Raw genomic sequence first — 18,951 nt, 5'->3', positions numbered from 1 at the left:
CGCCGCCACGCCAAAACCTATTCTGCTCTGCTTGTCCCTATTCCTTTTTTTAAACTTTAGGTTAGCTCCAACGGAGTAAATAGTACTCGGTTGAGTTTTTTTTTTTTTTTTTGTTTTATACATATATTTACATTTATTTTATGCTATGAAAAAGGGACAGTTGAAGAAATCCAAGGAAAAATAGATGAGAACTAAATCATCGTCAGATCAGACAAGCGCGCTTTGAAACCATTTTAAAGTGACAAATCACATATAATTATAAATGGTGGAAAGTAAAGTTTGAATTCTTAACCTTTCACCCCATCAAGCCTTATAGGCTTTGGTGATCGGTTGAGTATTGATGGAGTAAATTTTACGGAGTCCTATACTATTTTAGCTAAGTTTTCCAATTTTTCTGTCATATTTTTTCATGCCCGTTGAGAGAATTTTTTTTAAAAAGAAAAAAAATTCAAGAGAGACTCAAAATTAGAAGTATAAGAAAAAGAAGGCTTGAGCTCCAAGCTAAGAACTTCACTGTCACCTAACTAAGGTCCATGCAGAGATTTCTTGCCTACACAATTTTAATCGAATTTCTAGTAGGTTTTTTATGCTAAAGCCGATGGGACAGTACTCAATAAATTTTCTATATAGCTATTGGTTAACAATGATTTTTTTTTCCAGGAAATTTGAATTCTATTCCAAGCAATTAGGAAAGCAGAATAAAGGGAATAATGAAAAAAAAGAAGAAGAAGAAATAATATATGTATGAACTTCTGGTTACTTGCAAATGCTGTAATGCACAGCATAAGCGATGGCTTCCAAGAATGTGTAGAGAGAGCCGTGTCGTTCGGTTCTTTTTCTTTGTTTGGCTCCGATTCTTTACTTGTTTGTGCTTATTTTGTATGGTCCCGTGAGTGGGGAAATCATTTTTCAACTTTTAACTGTTTTCTTTTGGTAGCAAGAAATGTCTTGAAAACGAAACGCATGGGTTACATCAGCTTGCCTCTGGCACTCAAGAATGGCGTGGTCTCTTTTCTAAAAACAATCCCAAAAAAAAAAAATTATAAACAATTGAATACGATAAAGTTATGTATCGACCATATCTTTTCAACATCTTCAAATTTTGCTCCTGACGTAAATTTCACAAACTTCATATAAACCAAGCAACCGGACAGTAGAGAACCAGAAATGTATTTGGATTTTCCGTCGGGTTAATCAAACAGAAAAGGAAAAAACTTTGCCGCCACCTGTTCAAACAGTCTCGCTTTATCAATTTTTTTTCTGCTGATTTCTTGTTTGAGTTCCTATACGGTGATTGATAAATATGTTCACGAAAAACATACTCCCTCCGTCCCGTTTTGTTAGTCTTAGTTTTTTTTCACACAGATTAAGAAAGTGTAATTAATTTGGTTGGAAACATAAATTTAGATTAATAATTTCCTAAAATACCCTTATGCTAATCACGAAGAGTGCCAATTAATATCAGTTACAACTAATGGGTTAGTATTGGAAAAGCTCAATGTATTCAATGTAGTGGGTTAGTATTTAATAACAATGTATTAATAACAAGATATTTAATAAGGGTATTTTAGACAATTTGAAAGATTACTACATTTCTTAATGGGAAAGTGGACTACAATTTGGGACAGACGAAAAAGGAAAACAAGACTATCAAAGTGGGACGGAGGGAGTACAAAATTTTTTTATAGAAAATTGCAATCCAAATTTGACTCCTCCTGTTAAATTTTAGTAGTAGTTATTTAACTCGATGTATTCGTGAATTGAATTTTGGATATATTTATAGCTTAAAATTATTGGATAGGTCCAATCTACATTTAACAGCATTCAGGTCTTAAAAGCATGAACGTTTTTCTTTTAAATCTTATGTTTATTTGTTCATCACTTCTTGATGTGTGGCATCATTTGTCTCCAAATTTCTTCCTAATTTTTCCAACTTGCCCGTACAACAAACTACAAAGGCCTAATTTAGAGAAGTACAACAACCCAAAAGTCAAATTCGCCCAAATCATGGTCAATCAAGTCATATGTTTTTGTAGGCAGGTGTTGGCAGGATGATGGCCAGTGCTAGTAGGTCGAAAACCATGTCCAAGTAGATAGCTAAACTTCATACGTGTTCATCTACAATTTTATTTAATCGATCACAATAATAGCACCAGCTGAGTTGTTTGCTACCCTCATATTTTCAAGAAATGTAAAAAAAAAAAAAAAAAAAAAAAAAAATTGGTTTCCATCCACCAACCGCTATCCAATTTGAAAACTGAGCCAAAATCAAATGTTTGGCTCAGGTCTTTGAGCCCTGAATTTTTTCTAATTGGTGACATGTTTCAATTGTTCCTAAAACCAAGATTTATTATTGTCATCTCATGCCGTAATTTCTAGCAGTTTCCAATAAAATGAATAACTAGCAGTCGAAAAGACCCTGATCTAATACTTAAAATTGAGACCTTATAAATTAATTTATGATTTTGAACTCAAATCTCTCTATCTCATTTTGTTTCTTAAATTCTATCACTCTCCTGTTTAAAAAAAAAATAAAAATTCCAATAAAAGTAAAAAGGACAATTTTGAGAGAGAGATAGAGAGAGAGAGTGTGTGTGTGTGTTTTCTTTTCCTTTTTTTTTTTCTCCTTGGTGGTTATGAATTCACTTGTTACTAGTATCCATTTTGTCAAGGTTAGAGTCAGCTTGATGTTAACGTTAGAACCAGTTGGTAGGGAAATCGAAGAAGTCATCCTGATGATAAATACACAAAAAATGAGTTAACTGTAACTTGAAAGACATTCATAATCGACATGCATACAGTCCACTTCGATCATACTACTGATGTACTTAATTTTATTCTTTAGATTTTATTTTCCCAAACTTGATTGTATTTTGAAAGAATTTGAATTGCGAAGCAAAAATTGAGAATACTCATCCAAAAACCCAATCAAGCAGTTTGTCAAGAAAGAGACAAAGATAAAATTCTTGGACGGTCAAGTTCTAGGAAAAATTCATCAGGTCGAAAGTTTTACCGTCTCATATGTTCTGAATAAGTAATTTGAGTTTTACTAATAGATACTAAAGGGAATTGATGTTAGCGTTAATATCAGGAGGACTTGAAGCAGAGAAAGGGCGGCTGCGTTATGGTTTCATAGCTGCTGGCTGGCATAGGCGTTTGATTGGCGAAGAATATGGTAGCCTTTTCATGAAATAAAAAACATAGAAAATGGTAAACAAATGTGTGGAGGCCACCAAAGGAAAAAAAAAAAAGAAGTAGATATAATAAATGTGTACCTTGGAGGACTCGGAAAATCTATCTAGCCTAGTATTAGCAATTAATTCGTGGGAATGTAGAAGGTCTTTTCATCAATTTATATGCAGTGTAAACGTGTAATATTAAATTCTAAATTTGCATGAAGGCAAAACACTTCAAACATTTTTCACTAACAAAATGAGCTATGTTACTAACAATTAAGTTATAGTATGTTTGATACTAATCAGGTATTGGTCTAGTGACTAAAGTTGAGATTCTAAGGATTAGACGTTCTGGATTTAATTTCGTTTTTCCATTTCTTTACTTCTTAAATACTATCCTTATTTTTTTTATTGGCTTAAACAAAAAAATAATAATAAAGAAAAAGGAAAAAAAGGCTCATATTCTTGATGTATAGAACACAACAAGATTTGATCAACTTTGACATGAACACCAATACACTTGAATTTAACAATTGCAGGTCATGACAAGGAGTGATGATGTTGGTTGGGTAGGAGCAGGTTTCTGTCCCACTGATCATGCACCCAAAATCAACAAGAAGATGAGTTGTAGACTTTGTTTATCTGGAGAATATGGCCTCAGAACTAAAAGGATTTGACAAAACATACCACATCCAAGTGCCCACTAATTTCCCAACAAACCACCTAAACCATTAACTGCATTTGCATTTAATGTGATGTTACGATTGAATTTGCGTTGCACAACATTTAATATTCCAAACCAAACCTAAAACAATGGGAAAACAGATGCTGCTGGTCTAATGAGTTCAAAGAAACAGGTAAAATTCAATTGTCATCTGTGCTCAACAATTTAGGCATTGGATAAAAAATATTTGTCAATTTCTTATATTACTCTGAACAAGTTGGTAAAAATTTCGGACTACAGATTTTGATTAAAGAGAAAAACTTGAACCACTCGATTTAAGATGGTCTTTAGGAAAAGACATTTCAATGAACTTTGAGACAAAAGCTGTGTGGTTTCCTCATCTCCCTTTTTATCTTTGAAACATTCCTTTCGTTGTTGTTGTTTACTTTCCACTGGAAGCTATTTCAGTTTCACATAAGCTTTATACATATTGATAATTGTGGACGAGGTTTTCTGCTCGTGTTGCACGAGTGTTTGTACGAGTCTAATACTATCAAACTAGTTGGAGGTTGAGGTTTTAGTATGGACCAGATCAACTGTGTATATATGTATATATATCTCTCATGTTCGACAAAGCAGAGGTTTACAAGACATGAGAAATTAACAGGAAGTTTCATGCCGGAAACTTTCACTTATATTGGGTCCCCTTGTACCAAAAAACAGGCAACTGGATGGTACATGGAGTACTTTTAAAAAAAAAAAAAAAAAATTTCTAACAGGGAGAGGTGGAATTTTAGAAACAAGCAATGGGAAAGGAGAGAAAAAATTTTAATCCAAAATCTTTGATTATTGCAGGCTCAATTTTAACCGGTATATTAAAACATCCTTACTAATTACCTCATAAACTATGAGAATTGATATATTTTTTTTTATCAATCATCTATTTCAATTATACCATGCATCAATATAACATATATAAATAATACGATGATAATTTAAAGACACTAGTATGACAATGTGCAAAATCACAAGGAAATTTGCTTCTCACTGAAAACTGCGTATCATAATTAATCTCATCTACTCCCTCTCTTTTTTTATAACTGACGTTTAAGAAATTTGCTCTTAAGTACTTTTATCTGTCGTTTTATTATTCCCATGCAGCATTAATTATTTTTTCACAATTTTACCCTTTTATCTCTCTTTTCATAATTGGTGGGAGTTAGTTTGCATTGCTTTTGATCTAGTAAAACAACACCATTTAATACTCTAGTGAGAGAAAATATGGGTGAATGGGACAATTAATGAGGGTACAAAAGGAAAGTAGTGTATAAATTCAAACAATGAAAAACTTTTCTTAATTGGTGTGCAAAATCTTAAACGTCAGTTATAAAAAAAGGGAGGCAGTATCTAATTTTAGATCGGTTTCAGTTGTACGTTACCATGACAATGACAATCATAAAAATTCCATTCTAGAGACCGAAAAAACACGATGATGCAATAGAAAATCATGACATGAAAATCTTCAAAATTTAACAGCCGTTGTTACCCAAATCTTATCCTTCAGCTAAAGATAATCTCCCCATAAACGTGACAAGTGACAGCACTTTCCCATAGTAAACAAAGATGTAACAGGCACCAATACGAGTCGCTTTGACAGCGAAGTTAACTAGGAATATCCATACAGAAAAGAAAGCGTCCAAAACCTTGAAAGATTGTAGACAAAATGAAGTACTTATTTTTCTTGGCTGATGACAAGAGGGATCGTTTATTAATGAGTCTTGGTCCTCCTGAATAATTGTACCCTTTGGAATATTCCGCGCACTAGTGAAACAATCAAACAAACAGAACCCCCGCGTGGGGTTAACGGTTCTAAATAATGCTCCTACTCGTCTATTTCACCAGCTTACTTCGCCAGCCGCTGCCACCCGCGCTAAATTGAGGGAGCCATGACAAGTGATGTTTGGTTGATTTAAGTCCCTGTGTAGTGTGTACCAGAAAGATGATCAATGTAAGTCGTTGGTTAAATGTCTGGGCATCGATCATAGGCCAACCTGATTGCTACTGATCAATATTGTGGACTTGCAAGTCTAGAGCTCTCGGAGAGTAGGATATGATTTACCTTCTTAATAAGGGTTTTTTTTTTTAAGAAATTTTTTTTTCATGGTGCCTAAAAGGCACTTGTTAGTATACTTAGCTAGATGTGCAAGCTCACATTTATGGTACTTTCCCAAATTAATAATCCTCTTCTCAAAATAATTAACACCTTAAATCCTTCTTTTTAATTAAGAAAGCTACATCCATTTTTACTTTTCTATTCGTAACTCCTCCTTTCTATTTGGAGACAGTAACAACGTGATTTATTTTGATTTATCTAAAACTCGTAGGGCGCTGTGTATTGTTTATATATAATTATTAGTTCGTCTAACGGATCTCTATTGGATTTAGATGTATTTCAGGCGTTAAATTTTTGAAAAGATAAAGATTAATTAGAAAAAGTGTATAAATATAAAAGAAGACAATAATTATTAGTATTTGTATACACTGTATGTTAAATAAAATTTAGGTGTATTAACGAGTATCCAATGAACACTCATTGAAAAAAAAAAAAACTTATTTTTGGTAGCTTGATAATTAGGTATTACGTAATTGGTAGCCTTACCTTTCTTAGTTTGGAATTTGATACATGTCCAATTGTTTGCTTATTCGACCATCTGGGAGAAGCCATCATCAGTTACATTAAAGGCAAAAATGGAAATTGAACGTAATCCATGTAGGGAGGTTATTACGTACGTCTATCAGCACCACAGGGATGCGGGAACCAATAGTTGATAAAGTATTACAGTTACTTGTTTAGATTAAAAATGGCTGGAAAAGGTTGGTCCATTCAGTATTCATTCTTTAGTCATTTGTACCCACTGTAAACATGCAAAACACCAACAAATCGAATAAATTAGTAGCCCAGAAAAATACAAAAATAACAAGACAATATGGTTATTTGAATATCCTCTCTTTTGCTTTCTTCTTTTCTTTTTCCTCTCGGAGTTTTTGCCATACATCTTTCAGTAATTTGCTAGGAAGTTCGACAACCATGACCTCGCCAGACTTCAAGCAAATGATGGCCCTAGAGGGTTCACCATTTTGAGAATATCTGTATCTCTCTCCACAAATAAAGGTCTAAGTTGAACCACATATATCAATCACGGTTTATCTATTTGGTGCTCTGAATAAAAAGTAGGGACAGTGTTATGAATTTAACAAAAGAATAAATTTTTGGTGAAAAAATATTCCAATTCAGGGGATGGGTGATAATCTTCAAGTATTAATAGTTGATCCATTTCTTTTTTAACGGGCTTATTGGCTCCCCAAGACTCAAATTGTCATAAGAAAATGAATTAATTTTCTATATAGTGACGGTGTATATATTTTTACTATTAGATGTGTGACACATAATTTGAATTTAAATTTGAAACTCAAATTTTGCATATGTATTGTATATCTAACCGTGTATACACCGTCAGTATATATAAAATTTACTCGAAAAAAATACCTATCAAATTACTCGAAGTTTTCTCCCCCAAACCATTTTATGTAAACTAGAAGCTATCCCTTGAAGGAGAGCCATGTTTCCAAAATTTGCTCCGAACTGTGGAATTTTGATTCTGAGACGAGTCTCATAAAAGATTATAAACTTCTAATTGATTAAATTTGTTTCCGAGAAAATCATTAACTTGATTGATAATCATTTCCATCCAAAAAAAAAAAAAAAAGAAGAAGAAGAAGAGAAGGTAGTTAACAGTACTAGAAGATAGGAGAAGACTGAACTAATGAAACAAACTTTGGATAATGAAACTATCAACGTCCGTGAACTCATTTTTCAGCCATATTTATTATTTAGCACACAAACACAAGCTTCGGACAAAACTTGGAAGCAGACAAATAAACATTATCCTCCGGGGTCCAACCCATGACGGTGGGAGCAAGTTGATTTGGAGGAACATTATTGATTCTTGAAAAGTTTGCTGTACTATTCATTTGAAAGTACTTGATGACAATGATGCATTGATTAGGGTGAAATTAGGATCAGATTACGAATCAGCTTTTTATTCCAATCAATAGTACGAGAGCACATCAAAAGGGGTGTGTGGCCTCTTTGCATAGCCTTTGTCCCACAATTCTTCTACCACTTAATTAAATAATGGTAGATTTTTTTTTTTTTTTTTAAGAAAAGAACAAGCCTTGGTAATTGGCATGCGTCGATAATCAAAATCTGGTGTCTGGGGTAGTTGAAACGTACCGCCATCAATGATGTAACCTCTTCCATGTTACATCAATCGTGCAATCGTTTAAGCACGGTTCTAGTATTGGGTCAGCCCCTCCTTCTGTGTTCGCATGGAAATCCCATTTCCTTGGTAAATTCATCACAATTAGCATTTTGGAAGAAGCTCAGCAGAAGTTTCATCGTCATTTCCCATGCAGCTCCAAATCTATTATCGTTTTCGTGTCATTCTTGCATTAATCAATAATGCTTTCCAATATGAAACCTTTGGCCTTTCATACCTCAATCAAATCTTGAAAATTACAGCCATAGAAAAAACAATGTAGAGTGAGAAGAGTTTCTCCTTAAATTCTTCTTACTATCAATTCAAGAATCGAATATTGGATTTGAAATTTCAAGAATGGATCCATACGACGTGTTACTTCCTCTGTTCGAATTATTTAGTCATGTTTGAGAAATTCAACTTTTTAAAAATAGTAATTTGATTGTGATGTTTGTACTTTTCTTTCCAATTTTATCTTTACAAATTAAAAATTTAAATTTGAATGGCAACATGCATATATGGCTAGAAGAAGAGTTATATTAGAAAGAAAAATTAAAAGTTGTTTTTACTCTTTTAACATGATAAATATTTTGGAATATTTCAAAATAAAAAATATGACACTTTCAATGGGACGAAGGGAGTATTTATTTCTCTTTCTCTTTGGAATTTCCAATTAATTCATCAAATTTGAGGCTCTAGAGGCTAATTAATCATACTATATTGTACTTGTGGCGAGTTCTTCGTTCCTGGAAAGTTCTGAAAAGTCTTTGAAGTCAATACTCGATGTATAACAGCATTAAGGTCAAGCGCATTGGAGTTGACTTCCGTGATTTTTTAGTCAATTCTTCTCACAACACCACTACGGGCACCACACGATGTCGCTGCATTAGTCGACTGTTGATTGCTTGACCAATCCAATCCCCGGGTAGAAGTGTATACATATGTGTATAACGCTGATCCCAATATTGGACTTTCGGAGCCATTTCCATCTTCTGTTTCTTTTTTTTTTCCTCGCAATGGCAAGGAAATTCCAGAGTAACTTTCCTTTACTAAAATTGAGACAATGGACTGAAGGAGAAATAACTGCGTCTAGTTTTGCGATATAGGAGATAGCTAAACTATTATAGTAGTAGCACTTAACGTAAATTGGCTAATTCAACCTCTCAAAATTTAACAAAGAAATCGATGGAGGATGCTGCATATGGTGGCTTACTGCGAAGGACCAATCCACCAATGGAATTAGTAAACGTTTCATCTAGAATGGTGCGCAAGATATCAGTAGACAAATTTTTCATTCCAGACGCTCTTACTTAATTTGAATTGTAGTATATTAAAAGTAAAATCCGTGTTCAAGAGTGGAGATGTACACACTATACATTAAAGGGCACACAAAAGATGACCTAAACTAATAAGCTTCTCGTTCAAAAACAGTTGCGTTTCTTGACTATTTCTATTTACCGAATTTGTGACATAGTCATTGATTGATGAGGGACCAAGTCGAAAATAAAATGACTGAGGAAACTTTATGTTGTTTATTTGTCTCGCAAGTAACTTGTATTATAAGAAAACTTTTATGTTGCCTATTTGTCTCACAAGTAACTCAGTCTTACTGCAAATTTAGCCGATTACTCGTTATAAATAAATAAATGCATGATACTCTCTACGTCCTACTTTGATAGTCCTGCTTTCCAATTGAAGAATGTAGTTGTATTTTAATTTTTCTAAAATACCCTTATTTAATATAAGTTGTTGTTACTGTAAACCTACTCCATTTAATAAGAGTTGATTCTCTTTTTACCATCAATTTAAGTTCTCATAAAATTGTACTCTATTTAATGTGAGGGTATTTTAGAAAAATAACAATCTAAATCTACTTTTCCAACAAAATTAATTACTTTTTCTTAAACTGTGCGAAAAAAAAAACAGGACTATCAAAGTGGGACGGAGGGAGGGAGTACTGTATAAACCAATATGACAATGGAGATTATAGAGTGAATGGATGGATGGTAATAACCACAAAAAGGACGAGTTTTTTGAAAGTTTGCAAGTTTCTCCTAGCCTGAAAACTCCAAAAAAGTAACCAAAAAAATAAAATAAAAAATAAAAGACAAGAGACTGACAGAATGCACTTGCACATTGGGACGGGTATCCTTAGATTCCATGACTCAAAGAACATGTACGTATCTGCATATACTACCCTTCTCAAAGTACATTTCTGCAACAAACAATTTTTTGTTTCTCTGACGGCATTCATTAGGTTCTGACAAGGGTATTGAATATTTAGACTGAAATTTGTCCCATTTCATTTGGCAGCCAGTTTGCCATTAGAACAATGGCCTGCAATTCGGCAAAAAAAATAAAAAAATAAAATGGATGGCGCATTGCCAATTTGCCATTGATAAGACAAAATGTTGGTTGGATATATTATATGGCTTTAGATGCTACAGCTAGCATTTTTCTTCTGTGTTTTTTATTTAAGGGCAGAAGCACAAGTGCAGGAAATTGATTATCTCATAATCTGTCTCCTCCCCCTAGGCAACATTAATAAGACCACCATTGTTGTTTGTTGCTTATGACTAGAAAACAAAAGGCAAAAGTCGTGTGGTAATTTGATAAAGAACCTGTACTTCTGCTACAATGTTGTGCATTTTGCAGGCTTAGTTTAACAACTTCCAATGGGCTTTTGGACATTTCTTATGTTTGTTGTGATATTAAGACGGCATTATGCCTTGAGAATCATTTGCTTTGGTCTGTCAATTTGGAGCTTGTGTGCTGCTGGAAAACCAATGTCAATATCCTGTTGATTCTTCTTTTAGGGCATCCATATTCCCTTTTTCATTTATTTTTTTCAATTTTTTGGACAAGGATAGACTCCAAACCTAGAGGAGAACAAATGGATTTAGGGTCGAACAAAAATCCTCACAATAGCCTGATTAATGTGTTTACTAAGTTACTTATGCAGTAAATCAAAGATCCTTCTAAGAATTCTAGTAGTAAATTTTTTTTTTTTTTTTTTTTTTATCTTTTTGTATCTCTAAAATGTTTATTTTGTTGTTCATCTATACGAAGAAGCATGAAAGGACAAGCTAGCTAGGCAAACCTTGTAATAATCTCAAATACATAAATCCAGCAGGCATATAGCTTTTGTAACATTTAAATAAATTCCAATCTGCAAATACACTTCCCAAAACTTTGTGTTTATAAAAACAATGTCAGCATCGTGTGAATTATTAGAGAATTAGGTATTTCTCTTTGTTTGAAATAAAAAAAAATATACATGGCATAATGTGGCTGTTGATATAACTTTTTGAGGCAAAACAATTGTAATGTTAAATTTTCGTCCTCAAAGTAAATCTCTCCCAAAATTATGTAGCACTAGTTTGTAGAAGAATTTGGGCGGGCAGGACAACGGGCTGACCCAGACATGTCCCCTTCGTTAATTGAGACATTTTTATGAGTAGTGATGTGATGAATTACCCAACAAGCAGACGTCCCTTTGTGATCAAGTGAATGCCATTTCATGCAACTAGATGTTGAGGTGATGTGATGAAAACATGTTTATCTCGAGGATTCATCTTTTAGACTGACAGTGTATATTAGCGGATTTTGATGCATAACGTTGTTATTCATCTTTTTAGATTGATAGCGTAGATTAACAGATTTTGATTCACGACATGTTATTCAAATTTGAATTTGAACTGCAATTCAAAATTGCTAATATAACATTGACAGTAGAAGAAAAGATGAATTCTTATTTTAATGACTATCTTACGGAATAGTCAATAAATTGTCATTAGTGATTTTGGAAGGCCCAATAAATGTTTGTGTGGAATGATGTTGGGCTTTCAAGTTAAAATGCCTGAGCTAACTCTTAATCCGGGCAAACGAGATTGCTTCGTACTGGGCCTAGTGTAACATTTTACAGGGGTGATTGACGTAACCATGACCCATTCCATGCCTAAAGGAAAATTCTTGAGCAAACGAGATCAAGGAAATAAGATATTAAGGGCTCGATCTCGTTTGATTATTTTAATTAATTATAAATTCTCGCTTTCATTTGGATGATACAGAGGGAGAGACGTGTGAGCAAGAGGTCTCGGTTCTAGTCCTCCTGCTTACACTAAAAAAAAAGAAGAAGATTATTTTAATTAATTATAGATTCTGAAAACTTATTTTTGATTGCTTTTATATTACTTGATTATATATTATTTTTAATGACTAAAAAAAGATAAAATCTATAATCACACAAAAAACAATTATTCTCCCTACCCAATTTCTATAACCACATTTGGTAAAATCTAAAGCCAACGAGAACAAGGCCTTCACTAGATTAAGCTTTTAGTTTTAATTATGCTATTGCAATGCTAATCAATAATAAAGTACCACTAGCCGATTTATTTTAGTACAAAAGAAATTAAACAACTAAGCTGGTGATATTTTATCCTCACGGGCATCATCTTCAACCCTAATCAAAATAGTATGGGATTATGAATGCTGGGAAGGGGCCAAAAAAAGAAAAAAAAAAAATCAGGCAAAATTTTCATTTCAGTTTTTTGATGGCAGGAACCCACAAATTTTATTATACCACCCGGATTTAACATTTAAGCCGTAGAAGGAAATGATAAACTCTTACCTCAGTTCAATTTAACTCGACTCAATTGAGTAGCACTACAATAGTGCAATTTGATTTTCGATGAGCAAAAAAGGAACCCACAGGGGAAAGAAATAAAGGGGGAAAACTAAAAATAGAAATAAAAAACGAAGTGCTGAATTTTCCCAATCTGATCCAAAGCAGGCTCATCATCACATGTGTTCTAATCTTTTACTCGACTGCTACTCCAGCTTAACGAATCCGAGAAAGATTCTGTCAAAACCCACTTCCCATCTCATCTCCAGGTAACTCTGTTCTTCCCTCCATCCCTCCCTCCACACGCACAACACACACTGGAAGCAATGCAGAACACTTATATAAGCTCAAGTTTCCAACTAAGGTGTAAAGGGCCATTTTCATTTTCCTTCAATGACTATTCTTGCTGCTTAAATGATAGAATTGATCGAAACCTGTTATTGTATTCATCATCATCATGTTGTTCTTGTTGTGGAAATTCGCTGTATAGCAGATTTCCCATTTCTAGTCCTAGCTTTTTATATGGTTTAAGGCAGTCTAATTTGATTCAATGGTCACCCTGTAAAAAACTGATCTTGAATGGTTTAGACCGGTTCACTAGTAGTAGATGTCAGCCTTTTGATGTTGGAAGAAGCTGTTACTGTGAGAAAGATTACATTTTGAAGGGGAGGAATTTGGGAAAAGGGGGGATTAGGAGGATGGTTTTTGAGGAAAAGAGTGAATGGAGTGATTTTTGTGATGATAGTAATGGAATTGATGAGGTTGAGATTATGCTTAATTTGTTGGCTGAGGATGTTAGTGACGAGTGCTATAGTATTAGGAAGGGAAGTAGGAAGTCGTCTAGGGAGGTCAAAGTGGAGAAGAGAGGGAATGGCCGGAAGAATAATCTGAGGAGACGGACGAAAAATGGTGATTTGGGTGTTTTGGAGAGTCCATCTAAGTTTGAGTATGAAGAGAAGGTGATTAGGTTGAAGGAGCGGGCAATGGGGCTGAAAGAGGATGATAGGAGAGAAAAAGAGAGGGCCATCCTACTGAGAAGGGAGAATGTTAGAATGAAGGCTAAGGAGGATAAGAGGGACAGTTTGTTGAGAGCAGAAAAAGTGAGAGAGGAAGAAAGGGAGAAACATTTGAGGGAAAATTGGAGAGAAAGGGTGAGGGTTGAAGAGGGGGAAGATTTGTCCAGAAGACTGGACCATGGGCAAAGGGTCAGGAAAAATGGATCAAGTTGTTCGTCTTATTACTCATTTTCTTCGGGTGATTTTGAGATTGATAGTGAAGCTCAGCATGAGCAGGACGAGTGTGAGGGAGAATTATCAAGAGGATACATGAGAGACTCGAGAAGGAATGAAGGAGTTGTGTCTGATGAGGTTCAGGAAGAGTATCATAGGCACGGCGATTATTCAAAGAAACAAGGGGATGTGTTGAGAAAAGAAAATACTCAAGTGGTTTTTTCTGGAGCATCATCTGCTGTTGAGGGTGAATGGAGAAAAAAATCAGAGAAGAGGCTTACTGATGTCTCCATGGAAGAAACCGAATTGAGCAAGAAACTTGCAGACAAGCAATCAAGGTATAGAGAGATCGAACAAAGTGCTTATGGAGAAAGTGCGAGGTTTGATGATAAGAACAAAAAATTGAACTTTGCGGTGAAATTTGATAGGGAAACCAGAGAGCAGCACGGGCAAACACATGAGAGCGAAACAAGAATGAAATCTAAACAATTCACAGAGATGTCCAAGGCTCATGTTGCTGATACAGAAACTTCTTCTGCATTCCATAAGCTCTATCATGGTAGGAATGAAAGTTCTTCGAAATCCATGAGTTCTGAGAGAAAAGAAAGTGACCATCATATTGCAGCTGGTCACCTAAGCAGGGAAGATGAATATAGGAGGAACTCGAGCAAACTCACTGAAGTATCAAAAATTCAAGAAATGGACGTTAGAGGGATGTCTAGTGCAGTGAGACAATCTGAAATTAGAATGAAGAAGCAGGAAGATTATTCAAGTATGGACCCGAATTCTGTAAACAACAGAGAAGAGCAATATCGCCATGCTGGCCAGAGCAGCAGATTGCTGGACTCGAACGAAAAGTATAACCAAGTGACTCAAAATGTGCATTCAGAAAGTACTTCAGTTTCAAAGAAGGAAACTCGACATAGCATGGAAAAACACGAAGCAAAATCGAGCTCTATTCATAAGTCAGATCTTGGATTGAGAGAACGCTTAGAGATGACTACAAAAAGTAAAAATGGTGTATCTGATGTGGCTGCTGATAATGAAAGAACCAGTATAGTAACAGAACCTCCTTCTCAGTTACTAGTCAGAGTTTCAGTTCATGGTGAATCAGCAAGTGGATCAGCAACTGAACAAAGTGCTGATGGCTCTACTGTATTACATGAACAAAGTCACACTACAGGCGATCAGGCCCAGGGGGAGCCTGAGAAATTTTTGTCACATGAAGATGCACTTGGATCAGCTGATCGATTACAAAAATCTTCTGCTCATTATATTGAAGAGTATGTTCAGAAGGTGAGGAATGAGATTTCTACCTCTGAACCCAGTGATGTGAAGAAAACGTATGAAACAAAATTGGTGCATGAGGAAAAGGATAGTCTTAATGCATACAGCTCTAGAGTTTCTCAATCAAGGGAACAGGACTCTAGGAGTTTATCTCAGAGTTCTGGAATCAAAGGCCCTTCAGATGAAAGTTGGGATGTAGCTGAACCATCTATGCAGGAACATCTTGAAACAGGAAGAATAAAGACTGAAAACAATAATGGGACCACCATCGTCAAGAGAACTGGCAGGTCTTTGTGGAACATCATTGGAGATATAGTTCGCTTGCGCTGGGCTTCACGTTCTGAACATGGTTCAACGGCAAAATCAGGTGGAAAGAGTTCCCCAAATCAATCTACGAGTAGTGAAACATGGTTTTCTGGCCATGACCCTGATGAAAATGTTCATTTGGAGACAAAAGGAGATAGGGTAATCTTAACAGAAGAATCAACTTCTGTCAACCAGCAGCAAGACGAAAAAGTTTGTTCTCAAAGTCAAGGGCAGGTTTCCAGCTTATCAAGTTCAAAAGGTGAGATGAAGCAGACAGGAGGAGGATCCTTGTCCTCATCAAGCGTCTTGCAAAGAGATTCATCCATTCAAAGGAATTCTTTTCGTACTGGTGAAACAACTTCTGAGAGGAAGTCTGAAGCTTCATTTCCTGAAAGCAGAGCAGCAGAATCATCAGTTACACTGCCTTCCTTGCAGCTTAGAAGATCGCCTGTTGTAGGAGAAAACTCAGCATCTAGGAAAGCTGAAGGATCAGGCAGTGGCACAGTTGTACAGATTGATACACCAGTTCCAACTACTCTGACAGAAAATCCTAGGTCTGTGAGCAAGAACGAGGAATTGGAAAGACGGAAACTTGGAAGGAGTGATCAAGTTGTAAAAGACAGGTTTGATGAATGGGAGGCAGCATATAGGCTTGAAATGGAGCAAAGAAGGGTTGATGAAATGTTCATGAGGGAAGCACTGTTAGAAGCAAAAAAAGCTGCTGACAGTTGGGAGGTGCCTGTTGGTGCTGTGCTGGTGAGAGATGGGAAGATAATTGCTCGTGGATATAACCTGTAAGTTGTAGTTTGTTTGTCATTTTTACATTTTTTTTAAAATTATTGGAAGCAGTTATTTGAGGTAATTCATATGATATTTCAGAGTAGAAGAGTTGCGTGACTCCACTGCTCATGCGGAAATAAATTGCATACGGGAGGCATCAAACTTACTTCGGACATGGAGACTCTCGGTAAGCTTTTTCTACTTCTTATGGTTCAATTGTATTCTCAAAAGGACCCTTTTCAGATGACTTTGGAACTTCATAGATCGTTAGTAAATTGTGAAATTATATGTTTTTAATGCCTATATGAGAAGCATGGTGAGTGTATAGATACAATAGAACATAGACTATAAGTATTGCAAAATGTGTTATAGTTGCATTAACTTTTGGAGGACCTTAAAAAGTATATGCATGTCACTTAACTAATTTTGGATGATTTTGGTGCAATCTGAGCTGTGGATTATGGGCTCCGCATAGAAGTTGTATTTTTCCATATAAGAATGTGTTTACTATTTCTAAATGCCAAAGTGTAATTTGAAAGGGGACCAACATATTTTCTCCCTATGTAATGTGACTCTTTACTTGTACCTATGTTGGACTCTTCACTTTTAAACTGGAGTGCCCGTATTCACTGTGCTCCTGTACCCAAGTCCCAGTAATATAGTTTTCTCTTGCTTGTCCATTTCAAGTTAAAATATAACTGTAATAAAATCAACTGGAGCACATGGTTGGGTTGAAAATTTAGAAGAAAAGAGGAGACATCTAAACCTTGAGTTTGGTGTTTTTTTGAGAAGTCTGAAATAGGAGGGGAAGTTAAATTGGATTTTTGCTCCTTCACACAGAATCCTGTTTCTCCTGCAATTGAGTGAGTATTAGGTCCTTTAAACCTTACAAACTCTATCCTCAATTTTTTAACGGGCCAAAGTGTAATGATCATGCGTAGACCTATTTATGAGCTTGTATTTCCTACCTGTATTTGACAAGAATCATTCAGCTGCCTGTTACTGGCACAAAACAATGAGCAACTAGGCCATCCACTCAAGCAAAACTTCGTGTATTCTCTTGAGGAAGTGCTTTTCATTACTACTGCAACGAACTACTATATAATCCAACTTGAATGCATGTTTGCACTAGTTTGGTTTTCCATGAGTTCTGCATGTTTATCAAAGAATATCATACTATGTCTTCTAATCCATCTACTTATTTGTTTCTTATTACTGTGATTTCGTTATATATTCCTACTCAGTCAAGCAAGCCAAGATTTTGACTTTTCATAAATTATAAACATCACCCTGTTATTGACTTCTAACTAGAGTTATAGAATGGTAAAAAGGTGGGCCTCTGATTTTTGTGTTTAGACTGCCATTTATGCAGTTGTGATAGTTGTGTTAGTCACTTTGTGGTTGAAGTTTTCAATTTGTGTTAAAGGAACACTTTAGTTGGTTTATCTCTAGCACTACATGCACCTTGATCTCTGCAAGTAGTCGAGCAATGCCATTTGTTATTCAAATTTCTTTGTTTGTAGGAAACGACACTGTATGTTACCCTTGAACCATGCCCCATGTGTGCTGGAGCAATACTTCAAGCTAGAATTGACACTGTCGTTTGGGGAGCTCCTAATAAGCTTCTAGGAGCTGATGGGAGCTGGATTAGGTAAGCAATATCATATATTTTCTCTAGATTGTGCTCGAAGAAATTCCATAGTTCTTTTCCATTGGTGCAATAGGAACTTAATTCTCCTGTCTGCATACCTTTCTCGATAATTACTATGGAGTACTTTGTTTGGACATCCCTTTTTGCTTTCCTTGTATGATCTTTCATCAATAATCTGCAGGCTTTTCCCAAATGGTGAGGGAGGAAGTGGATTGGAGTTATCAGATAAGCCTCCTGCTCCTGTTCATCCCTTTCACCCGAAAATAGTAGTTCGACGTGGAGTACTGGCAGCAGAATGTGCTGACACAATGCAGCATTTCTTTCAACTGAGGAGAAAGAAGGACAATAAATCAGAAGCAACCACCCCACCTTCGTGTTTGCCCATTTCACACCATCACCCGTCAAGGTTTTTGACCAAGATTCATGATGCGTTCCATCTTATGTTCTGCTTGTAATTGATCAGATGGTGTGACTCATTATGGATGCTGTAAAATAGAGTCTTAGAAGTTAAGCTGTCAAAAAATCCAACTTTGTGTTCATTCTCATGTTTCTACAAAGGAAAGATGAGATAGGGGATGTAGGAACCCTTTTTTGGAGAAAATTTTCTAAGGGCGTCCATAGTGTCTGGTAGTCGCAATGTTGTAGCGCCTTGGCTTCTGGGAATCACATTGTTGCAGAAAGACATGATGTCAATGCACCAACTAAACTTTCTTATTTGTCTTCCACGGAAGTGTTATGTGATGAAGCTCTTTTAGCAACTTAATACATCCCTTCCTCTGTGATAAAGCTTTTTAGAAACTTATGAACCTTTAAGTTTTGAATTGAAGATCCCCCAACAATCTTCTTTTGTATGTATTGTGATGAAGGTCCGTTAACAAGTCATGTTAAGTTTGAACCCTAGTACAAAATCCT

The 18,951-nt window shown here is 35.4% G+C and overlaps 1 protein-coding gene across 1 annotated transcript; it reads left to right on the top strand.

Moving 5' to 3' along the window:
- The first annotated feature begins 12,790 nt into the window (after positions 1-12,790).
- LOC113716630 (uncharacterized) lies at positions 12,791-18,762 on the top strand. Its single transcript, XM_072070366.1, has 4 exons — positions 12,791-16,402; positions 16,488-16,575; positions 17,912-18,039; positions 18,221-18,762. Exons 1-4 carry the CDS (start codon positions 13,113-13,115, stop codon positions 18,492-18,494), a joined length of 3,780 nt encoding a protein of 1,259 aa, XP_071926467.1. The 5' UTR covers positions 12,791-13,112; the 3' UTR covers positions 18,495-18,762.
- Positions 18,763-18,951: the final 189 nt, after the last annotated feature.

This window comes from Coffea arabica, chromosome 11c, assembly GCF_036785885.1.
Source record: "Coffea arabica cultivar ET-39 chromosome 11c, Coffea Arabica ET-39 HiFi, whole genome shotgun sequence".
In the NCBI taxonomy this organism is placed as follows: Eukaryota; Viridiplantae; Streptophyta; class Magnoliopsida; order Gentianales; family Rubiaceae; genus Coffea; species Coffea arabica.
The sequence above is the reverse complement of the archived record's forward strand: the minus strand, read 5'-3'. Positions and strand labels throughout refer to the sequence as shown.

Excerpts from the sequence above, each read along its gene's own strand:
- LOC113716630 (XM_072070366.1), top strand. The coding sequence starts at position 13,113 with ATGCAGAACACTTATATAAGCTCAAGTTTCCAACTAAGGTGTAAAGGG. Across the intron at positions 16,576-17,911 it reads TTCGGACATGGAGACTCTCG|GAAACGACACTGTATGTTAC; the intron begins GTAAGCTTTTTC and ends CTTTGTTTGTAG. Across the intron at positions 18,040-18,220 it reads GCTGATGGGAGCTGGATTAG|GCTTTTCCCAAATGGTGAGG; the intron begins GTAAGCAATATC and ends AATAATCTGCAG.